This window comes from Cebus imitator, unplaced genomic scaffold (genome assembly GCF_001604975.1).
Source record: "Cebus imitator isolate Cc_AM_T3 unplaced genomic scaffold, Cebus_imitator-1.0 Scaffold552, whole genome shotgun sequence".
NCBI classification, from domain to species: domain Eukaryota; kingdom Metazoa; phylum Chordata; class Mammalia; order Primates; family Cebidae; genus Cebus; species Cebus imitator.
Window position 1 is genome coordinate 968,555 of NW_016107867.1, and position 10,302 is coordinate 978,856.

The 10,302-nt window shown below is 54.8% G+C and overlaps 1 protein-coding gene across 2 annotated transcripts; it reads right to left on the bottom strand.

The window, feature by feature from the left end:
* Nucleotides 1-2,248: 2,248 nt before the first annotated feature.
* On the bottom strand, nucleotides 2,249-8,440 carry PRR14 (proline rich 14). 2 transcript variants are annotated; one of them, XM_017515579.1, is made up of 12 exons: nucleotides 8,185-8,440; nucleotides 7,646-7,717; nucleotides 7,354-7,522; nucleotides 6,464-6,585; nucleotides 6,203-6,392; nucleotides 5,908-5,951; nucleotides 4,341-4,450; nucleotides 3,445-4,033; nucleotides 3,239-3,308; nucleotides 3,067-3,158; nucleotides 2,721-2,792; nucleotides 2,249-2,631 (listed from the first exon to the last, which is right to left on the bottom strand). In XM_017515579.1, the coding sequence occupies exons 2-12, from the start codon at nucleotides 7,666-7,668 to the stop codon at nucleotides 2,367-2,369; spliced, it is 1,746 nt and encodes a 581-aa protein (XP_017371068.1). In that variant the 5' UTR covers nucleotides 7,669-7,717; nucleotides 8,185-8,440; the 3' UTR covers nucleotides 2,249-2,366. The 2 variants fall into 2 exon arrangements, with proteins under 2 accessions (XP_017371068.1, XP_037589773.1); XM_037733845.1 differs by having other exon boundaries at nucleotides 7,646-8,440.
* Between the last annotated feature and the right edge of the window lie 1,862 nt (nucleotides 8,441-10,302).

Here is a 10,302-nt window from a genome sequence, read left to right on the forward strand (position 1 = left end):
GGCCTCCGGTTGCCCGGGTTACCGTTTTAAAAGTGGACAGTGCGATGACATGCCTGCCTTGGTTTCTCATCCATAAAATGACTAATTCTCTGTCTCAGGGACAAGTGCAGGTGAAGTACCTGTGACAGTTGTCCTGAATGCTACATTACACCCCATTACCCTTAGCTCTTTTTTTTTTTACTTTTTTTTTGAGACAGGATCTGGCTCTCTTCCCCAAGCTGCAGTGCAGTGCCTCGATCTCAGCTCACTGCAACCTCTGCCTCTCCGGTTCAAGTGATTTTCCTGCCTCAGCCTTACCAGGAGCCAGGATTACAGGTGTGCATCACCACGCCTGGCTAATTTTTGTATTTTTAATGGAGACGGGGTTTCACTATGTTGGCCAGGCTTATCTCGAACTCCTAGCCTCCTGATTCACCGGCCTCAGTCTCCCAAAGTGTTGGGATTATAGGAATGAGCCACCACACCTGGCCTACATGTAGCTCTTAAATCCAGCAGCAGGTCCTGGCCTGCATGTTAGCAGGAATTCAGGGCCATCTTGATTTTCAAGGGCGTGGCCCACTATAGACCTTCCAGTCTCCTTGATATAAATGAATTGGGAGAACCCAGACCAGGGCCTAGGGTCACAGTATCATCTGGCACTGATTCAGAAGTGTCCCTCCACAGAGGAGAATTCTTTTTTTTTTTTTTTTTTTTTTTTTTTTTTTTTTTTTTTTTTTTTTTTTTTTTTTTTTTGAGACGGAGTTTTGCCCTTGTTACCCAGGCTGGAGTGCAATGGCGCGATCCCGGCTCACCGCAACCTCCGCCTCCTGGGTTCAGGCAATTCTCCTGCCTCAGCCTCCTGAGTAGCTGGGATTACAGGCACGAACCACCATGCCCAGCTAATTTTTTGTAGTAGTAGAGGCGGGGTTTCACCATGTTGACCAGGATGGTCTCGATCTCTTGACCTCGTGATCCACCCACCTCGGCCTCCCAAAGTGCTGGGATTACAGGCTTGAGCCACCGCGCCCGGCCGGAGAATTCTTTAATCAAGAGTATCTGTAAGGCCAGGCGCAGTGGCTCCAGCCTATAATCCCAGCACTTTGGGAGGCCGAGGCGGGTGGATCATGAGGTCAAGATATCGAGACCATCTGGTCAACATGGTGAAACCCCGTCTCTACTAAAAATACAAAAATTAGCTAGGCATGGTGGGGCATGCCTGTAGTCCCAGCTACTCGGGAGGCTAAGGCAGGAGAATTGCTTGAACCCAGGAGGCGGAGGTTGTGGTGAGCCGAGATCACGCCATTGCACTCTAGCCTGGGTAACGAGCGAAACTCCATCTCAAAAAAAGAAGGAAAAAAAAAAAATATCTGTAGACGGCATGGTGGCTCATGCCTGTAATCCCAGCATTTACGGAGACTGAAGCAGGCAGATCATCTGAGGTCAGGAGTTAAGAGACCAGCCTGGCCAACATGGTGAAACCCCATCTTTACTAAAAATACAAAAATTAGCCATGCATTGTGGTAGCAGGCACCTGTAATCTCAGCTATTCAGGAGTCTGAGGCAGGAGAATCACTTGAACCTGGGAGGCGGAGGCTGTAGTGAGCCAAGATCGTGCCATTGCACTACAGCCTGGGTGATGAGTGAAACTCTGTCAAATAAAAAAAATAAATAGGGCCGGGCATAGTAGCTCACGCCTATAATCCCAGCACTTTGGGAGGCCGAAGTTGATGGATCACGAGGTCAGGAGATCGAGACCATCTTGACTAACACAGTAAGACCCTATCTCTACTAAAAATACAAAAAAATTAGCCAATGGGGCTGGGCGCTTTGGCTCACGCCTGTAATTCCAGCACTTTGAGAGGCTAAGGCGGGCGGATCATGAGGTCAAGAGATAAAGACCATCCTGACCAACATGGTGAAACCCCATCTCTACTAAAATACAAAATTAGCTGGACATGGTGGCGCATGCCTGTAGTCCCAGCTACTCGGGAGGCTGAGGCAAAATTGCTTGAACCTAGTAGGCGGAGGTTGCAGTGAGCTGAGATCACGCCACTGCACTCCAGCCTGGCGCCTGGTGACAATGCAAGACTCTGTCTCAAAAACAAACAAAAAAATTAGCCAATGACCACTCCACCTTCCCTGTACCCTGTGCCCAATCCCTGTCACCATCCCTGGCACCAGCCCCAGTTCCCAGACCTTGGGGGCCAATGTAGAAACATCAGGTAGTACTGCCAAATTAATCTTGAACTCAGCTAGAGATACAAAAGAATCAGAAACATATCGAAACCTTTACTAGAAATATAGAGAAAAAAAAAATAACGGTCTGGGAGGTTTCCCGTCCCTTCAGGATGGATGACAAACAGATGGAGCACCTAGGTCCAATGGGGCTACTCCCGATCTACAGTTTCTTCCTCCAGAAGCAAGGCGTCTAGCTCCTCCAGCCGCTGCTGCAACAGGGAGCCCACATCAGGGCTGGGGGCCACATTGGGAGGAACAGTCCTGCCCCCTGCAGCCCGGACCCCACGGGACGGCCGTCGAGATCGAGGAAGGCTGCTGTCTCGAAATTCCACAGCCCGACGGAGCTTCCTCGAGCTGGTGAAAATCAGAGTCCCATTGCGCTCCCGCGGTTCCTCGAAGATGGTCTCAAAGGTCCTGGACGAGGCAGGGAGAGGAGCTGGTTATCAGCATGCCCCACAGCTCCAGCTTCCCTCTGCCACCCTCAAGCCTTTCAAGTGTCTCACCTCTTGGTTGTGGGTGACTGGTAATTCTTGTTGGTATAGATTTCTTCCAAGCTGAACTCCTTCTTGTTCAACCTGTGAGCAAAGAGCAGAGGCTACTGAAAAGCCTTGAGCCAGTGGGGCCTGAAGGGACAGGTAAGTCCTGGTCTGTATTTCAGTTTCTGGGACATGTCAGGGCCAGGAGTGCTACATAAGGCAGACAGGCAATTCTGAGCACAAACCATGCCCACACTGAATTAAATTCTCCAGGCTGGACTGTGCTCCCTGAGAGGAGACAAAGTCATACTTCAGGGTACATGAGACTGCATCTGTTTGGCCAAGATGGCTCAATGCCCAGTGAGCCCCTCACCTGATTGGTCGAGGCAGTCCCATTGGTGTAAGGTTTAGCTGAGGGCGGGCTGGTGTTCTGCGTATTCTAAATCCAGAAACCTTCCCCATGGTCTGCAAAAATGGGCAGAAGGTGAAAGAGTGAAATGGGCTCAGTCCCCCTGTGGTCCCTTCCCCCCGATCTTCATGCCTACCTTGGTCTCAGGGTCTGAAAGCACCTGGTCCTTTGAGGCTCTTGGCTCCTTCCCTTTGGTTGAACCCAACCTGCCAAGAAGGTCAAGGCTCAGGGACAAACAAGATTCACTGCATTATCCCGGTCTCCTGCCCGCTGGATACTCAGGGAAGGAGGCTGGGCCCAGGCTGCAGCCAGGCTTCGAGAGGGGTTTTTTGAGAGCACTACCTGGGTTCTGCTGGTTCGGAGAAGGAGGAAGTGGATGCCGTGGACGAGCAAGATGTGGCGAGAGAAGGGGAGGCTCCCACTCCTCCGAGAGGGAAGACCTCTTTCCGGAGACAGGGCCGAGGGGGTGGCGGGGTTCGGGCCATTTCCCCACCACCCACAGTGTGCCGCCGTGGCCGTGGCTGGCTTGGTTGGGGTGGAGCAGGTGGCCAGGTGCAGGTACCAGAGCCAGGGGGCCCCAGATCAGGGCAGGAGTAGCTTCGGCCCAGAGAGGGCTTAGGGAGAGGTGCTGGGATATTGCGGTCCTGAGCCCGCCACTGGCGGATGGGGGGCCGGGGGCTGACAGAGGCAGTGCCCTCAGCAGCCCCAGACTGCTCGGCCTCTGAGATGGCGATCTTCAACTCCAGCTTCATGGGGGGGGACGGGGGCGGGGGCTGTGGGGTTTTGTTGGGCGTGAGGAAGATGTCAGCAAAGCTCTCCAGCTTGGAACGGACAGAACGGAAGAGTGGGGCCAAGCCCCAGGGACTGAGGCGGGGGCGTAAAAGGCTGGACGGTGGTGGGGTGGATGGGAGCTCCAGAGCAGGATCTGGGGCTGAGGAAAGGAGAGGGTCACAGGTGGGCATTCCTTGGCTGCAGTGTCTCAGCCCCTCCTCAGTAGCCTCAGCCCCTCCCCCCATGCTCAACTTTGTGTACAGAGGAATGAGCCCGCCCCTAAAACACTAAATTCTGCATTTAGGAATTGAAATTCAAGCCTCTGACATTGACACCCCACCTTCATATACCAAGCCCTGCACTGGGAGGGGTTAAGCCCCACCCCCACCTCTGCCTTGACACTTCCAAGATCAACTAGGATGTTTCAGACCCCCAAGTCTCATCCCATCTCTACCCGAGTTCCTTACCCGACGGTGGGTTCTCCGGAGAGTCTGCAGGCAGAGTAGATGGCTGGAATGGGGGTTCTAGGTCCCCGAGTGAAGGCATTGGCTGGTGAACTATCCTCATGGGCTCAGCTCTGGGGTAAAGGGCAAGGTAAAGGCTAGGGCAACTTCCAGGGATTCCATCTGAGCCAGCAACTCCTCTGCCCCTTAAGGCTTCTTCTGTTTTGTTTTGTTTTGTTTTGTTTTGTTTTTTTGAGATAGAGTCTTGCTCTGTGGCCCAGGCTGGAGGGCAGTGGCACCATCTTGACTCACTGCAGCCTCGAACTCCTGGGCTCAGGCAATCCTCCCACCTCAAGCCTTGCAAGTGGCTAGAACCAAAGGCATGGGCCACCACATCCAACTAATTTTTTTTTTTTTTCTTTTGCGACGGAGTTTTGCCCTTGTTACCCAGGCTGGAGTGCAATGGTTCGATCTCGGCTCACCGCAACCTCCGCCTCCTGGGTTCAAGCAATTCTCCTGACTCAGCCTCCCGAGTAGCTGGGACTACAGGCATGCGCCACCATGCCCAGCTAATTTTTGTATTTTTAGTAGAGACAGGGTTTCACCTTGTTGACCAGGATGGTCTCGATCTCTTGACTTTGTGATCCACCCGCCTCGGCCTCCCAAAGCACTGAGATTATAGGCGTGAGGAGCCACCGCGCCCGGCCCCAACTAATTTAAAACAATATTTTGGCTGGGTGTGGTGACTCATGCCTGTAATCCAAGCATTTTGGGAGCCCGAGGTGGGTGGATCACCTAATGACAGGAGTTCGAGACCAGCCTGACCAACATGGTGAAACCTCAACTCTACTAAAAATATAAAAATTAGCCAGGTGTGGTAGCAGACACCTGTAATCCCAGCTACTCAGGAGACTGTGGCAGGAGAATCACTTGAACCCAGGAGGCAGAAGTTGCAGTGACCGGGATGGCACCATTGCACTCCAGCCTGGGCAACAGAGCAAAAACTCCATCTCATAAACAAATTAAATAAATAGTAAAACGATGTTTTTGTAGAGACAGGGTCTTACTGTGTTGCCCAGGCTGGCCTCAACCTCCTGGGCTCAAGTAATTCTACTGCCTCGGCCTCCTAAAGTGCTAGCATTACAGGCGTGAGCGTGCCTGGCCCCTTAAGGCTTTTAAAAATGCCAAAATGGCCGGGCATGGTGGCTCACGACTGTAATCCCAGCACTTTGGGAGGCCGAGGCGGGTGGATCACGACCATCCTGGTTAACATGGTGAAACCCTGTCTCTACTAAAAATACAAAAAATTAGCTGGGCATGGTGGCACGTGCCTGTAATCCCAGCTACTCAGGAGGCTGAGGCAGGAGAATTGCCTGAACCCAGGAGGTGGAGGTTGCGGTGAGCTGAGATCAAGCCATTGTACTCCAGCCTGGGTAACAAGAGCAAAACTCTGTCTCAAAAAAAAAAAAAGACAAAAGAAAAATGCCTCAAAGAAGGACTGGATCAGTCATTCCCGATGCCCCTAGCTCTGGCTACCTGGATGATGGCTGTTGCCTGGATCCTTTGATAATCCCTTCTCCAGCCCTCTCACCTTTGTGCTGGGATGATGAAGTTGGGGGTCTCATCAATGAAGCCCTGGATAAAAATAGGGAATGTTTCTGGGGAGGCAGGGAAGCCTCCTTAGGACCCCACATCCTGACTCTTTCAGTCCCCAGATACCTGCTTGGGTTCAGGCCAAAGATGTCTGCTCAGGCAGTGTCTGCAACCTAAAATGTCATCCTCCTCAGTCTGAGAAAAATCCAACTGAGACTCAGGCCTCCCACCCTTATTCTATCCCTGCTGGAACCCAGCAGAACCCCTGACATTCGTACCCTCAGTTCCCATACCTCAGCTGGGGGTCTAGGACTGGCGATGTCTTCCAGCATCACCACCAGGGTGGGCTGGGGGGCCCGGTCCACCTTTTGTGAAGGGCCCTCCTCTGGGCCAGGGGTTGTCTTTGATCGCTGCCTCAGGGTGAAAGGGGTCTGGTGGACTCGGCTCAAGGGCTCGCGGCACAAATGCAGAGGGTCGGGAGGCCTAGTGAGGAAACAGGAAGATTAGAAGGGCTCAATTGGGTTCCTGGTTTACTCCCAACCTGCCATGCTCACTTGGCCTTCGAGGACCACATGGCCTGCCGGGGTGGCAAGGCAGGCGCCTGCCTGTGGACAGGATCCTGATGGTAGCTCTGGTGCCGTGGGATGGAGGTCTCCTTCGGGGGCACCACGGGGACCTGGGAGAGAAAGAGGTGTCAAGAGCAAGGTGATGGAATGAGGTAGGACTGGGTAAGGTCTCCCTGTGCCTAACAGTGCCCTGAGCCACAAACATGACAGAGATTAGGGCTAGAATTCACTCGGATCCCCAGAGAAGAGATGAATTGTACTGAATTAGGGGCCAGATATTAAGAGTCCTAAGCTGCAGGTGTGGGACCTGGGTAATCTCACCCACGCTGTTTAGAGAAATGAAAAAGACAGGGTGAGCTAGAGTGATCAGTGCCTTTTTTGGGCCTTGGTTTTTCTTATCTGTGCAGTGGAGTCAAAGGCCTCAGCCTGCTTCCTAAGGAGGCTGGGCTGAAAGCAGAAGAGTTTCGGCCCGGCGCCATGGCTCATGCCTGTAATCCCAGCACTTTGGGAGGCAGAGATGGGAAGATCTCTTGATGCCAGTTTGAGACCAGCTTGTGCAACATAGCAAGACCCTGTCTCTACAAAAAAAAGAAAGAAAGAAAGAAAAAAAAAAAGAAAGAAGAAAGCAGAAGAGTTTCTCAGAGTTGCAGGGATGTGGTTCCAGGCCAGAAAGGTTGGTGGGGGAAACAGACACTGCCCAATTCTAGGTTGGAGTGAGTGGGAGCCAAGCAGGACTCTAGCATGAGGGAGGTTGCCTGAGGAATGGGTACAAGAATGATGGATTTGGACTTCAGTTATCCTCAGTAGGGATCTGGCCCGAGTTTGGTAGTGAGGAAAGGCATGGGGGAATAGAGGGTCTCATGGTTCAGGGGGCTCACCATTTGAACAGCCATGACATCTTCCAGCACCACGGCCAGGACCCGCCGAGAGGCCTTTTCCAGGGGAGAAGGGGCTGCCGGGGGCTGCAGCCTCTGCCGTTTCGGGCTCGTGGCTCCCCATAATGCTCGAGTCAGAGGCTGGCGGCACAGACGCGGCTGGCCAGGCGGGCTGGAGGGTGAAAGAAGAAGAGGACGGTCGCCCGAACCTGTCGCTGGCTCTGTAGTTTCCCGGCACGGCCGCCAGGATCCCCATCTCCCAGGCTCAAGACAGGCGGGCGGGGTGCGCTCTCACCTGGAGTCCCCGGGCAAGTCCATGGGAGAAGCGGCGGCTCCGGGGGTTCCCTGGGGAATCCCAGGCTGAGGCCTGGGGCAAGGGGGGAGCGGTGGAGCGGGGGGTGAGGGCTAGCCCCTTCCCCGGGGCTCCGCCCTTCATGGTCCGCCCGAAGCTCCCCGTAGTCCAGCGACCGTAGCCCTGGGGCGCGAAAGGGCGCCCCCGGCCGGCCGCCCGGAGTGGGTGTCCTCCAGCGCCACCGCCTCGATCAGCGGATCACTCGCGCCCTGCCCGGCACCTGCTGCCAGAACCCGGACTGCAGCGGCCCCAGTTCTCCCACGGTCCCAGCCTCTCGAAGCCTTTGTCCCTGCAAATTATGCCCCGAAATCCCCCGGGATCTACGGGGATCCCGGTCCTGGGAGGCTATTTCCGCTGGATCCCTCTGCGATCCTCGTCCACTCCTAGCGAGTGGCTGAGGACTCCAAAGCAATACTCCACACATCGACGACCCTCCCTCCCACCAGATCCCCTAGACTGGATCCCTGCGGAAAGAATCCTACAGCGCGGTTCCGCCAATCAGACGCCGGGCGGGGCTTCTGCTTCCCCTGTGAGCTTCGGCGCCGCAAAGCTCCGCTCAGACAGGGGCGGCCCGAGATGGAGCATTTCTGAACTCAGCCTAGATCCCCAGGGATCCACTGTCAAGCAGATACCCCCTTCACTCCAATCCCGGGAGGTCCCGCCCACAGACGCCCCCTCCCTCCTCGCGTCCCCGCCCAGCGGTCTCCCCCGGCCCGGGAACAGAAGGTTCAGATGTTTCCTTCCCCGCCCCCGACTCCCGCCCTCTACAGCCACTCCTTGCCCTCCCGCAAGCGCCGCTCACCGCTGCCTCCCGTGGATCCCGGGTCTTCCGCAGCTCCCACCTCCGGCTCCTTTAAAACCAGGCCTACCCAAGGCTGCCCAACCGCTGAGGGCTTTCTTGGGGCCTCCGGGCACCGCCCAATCGCCGGTCCCCGTCTTCCGGGGTGGTGAGAAACTAAGTGAAGCCACCTGGCGGCCATTACCCCTAGGGGCAGGAAGCCAAATTGGGCGGCGCCGCCATGATGGTTGAGGGCAGATGTCTTAGTCCTCGTTGAACCGTGGTGGACCGGGTGGCGTCATCTTTTGAGGGCCACATACAATGCCAGGTTTCTTGAAATGTTGAGGCAACCGATTGAAGCTAGAGTGCCGCCACGTTCTTTAAGGGCATCTTCCGGTTCTTTAGTTCTTAAGCCAATAAACGTTAACTGAGTGATAACGATATGTGAAATTCCCAATTTCCTAGAGTGGCCTCGTTTGGGGAAGGTTCCGGCACACCTTTCTGGGTTGCTCAATGGGGTTCCCACGGCCCAGCGTCCGAGTTTAGGAGGCGGTGGTGGAGGCCCTGAGTCTGAACACCCGGGGTCAAAGGCTCGGGCTGATGCGGCCTGTGGCTCCCTTGCTGGCGCCTTGTCTTGGAGAGATGGGGCCGAGCCTAAGTGGGGAGGAGGCTGGGGGCGCTGAGTTTGACTTCGCCTGAGTGTTGTCTACCGTACTTCTCGGAGGAGTGGGGATGCCCGCGGGCCGCGCACAGGGCTCAGGACAGGGGCGTCCTTGCAGGAGACCAAGAATACACCTTGGCTTGCTCGTGGGGCCCAGCTCTCAGGAACCACTCTTAAGAGGGGCCTGCCTGATGGGGGAGGTGTAAATAGTCCTGAGGAGTAAGGGATCAGGGTGGGACGCTGCTGCTTGGAGGGGCTGCGTCGTGGACCTTTACCTGGAGCTGGGATATTGGTGTGGAGGAAGTGTGCATGTAGTGGCTTCTTGCAGAGCTATGACGGTGCCCAGACCGCCTAACCAAAGCCCGTGCCTGCACTAGTTCGCCTTCCCCATATTCCCTGGTCCAAACCAGTCCTTTCTTTTTTAATTTTAATTTTTTTTTTTTTTAATCTGAGGCAGGGTTTCGCTATGTTGCCCAGGCTGATCTAGAACACCTGGGCTCAAGCGGTCCTCCTGCCTCGGTCTCCCAAAGCGCTGGGATTACAGGCGTGAGCGCCCAGCCCCAGTCCTCATTTTCTTTTCTTAACAGAACAAGAAACCCTGAAGCATAGAATCCTGGGTCCGACATAAGGTGCAGAGGCGCCTCCTGGTCCAGGTGTCATAATTCTTTCTCAGGGGATTGGGTGATGAAAGTAATAAAACAGGGCCCAGTGTGGTGGCTCACACCTGTTATCCCAGCACTTTGGGAGGCAGAGGAAAGCGGATCACTTGAGACCAGAAGTTCAAGAGCAGCCAGGCCAACATGGCAAGACCCCATCTCTGCAAAAAATTAGCCAAGCATGGTGGCGCATGCCTGTAGTCCTGGCTACTCAGGAGGCTGAGGTGGGTGGCTCTCTTGAGTTTGGGAGGTCACAGCTGCAATGAGCTGTGATCTTGCTACTGAACTCTAGCCTGGGCAACAGAGACCCTGTCTCAAACAAACAGGGGATGATGTGGAAAGAGCATAATCGGGAAGAGCTTCTGTGGGAAATGGAGGCTCCCCAGGTCCGTCCCTAAGGACTCATCCAGAGAGACGCTCTTCTAGAACTACAGTATCTCTGTAACAGGAGGTCCGCTGGGTCCTCTGGAAATCCATTCAGACTTCCAGTGGGAGCAGGCGGTGG

What these genes read in the sequence shown, in the direction of transcription:
- PRR14 (XM_017515579.1), bottom strand. Translation starts at nt 7,668, where the DNA reads ATGGACTTGCCCGGGGACTCCAG. An exon ending in TTCATCATCCCAGCACAAAG is followed by an intron (nt 4,451 to 5,907) that starts GTGAGAGGGCTG and finishes CCTTTACCCCAG; the next exon opens with AGCTGAGCCCATGAGGATAG. An exon ending in TTTCAGACCCTGAGACCAAG is followed by an intron (nt 3,159 to 3,238) that starts GTAGGCATGAAG and finishes CCATTTTTGCAG; the next exon opens with ACCATGGGGAAGGTTTCTGG.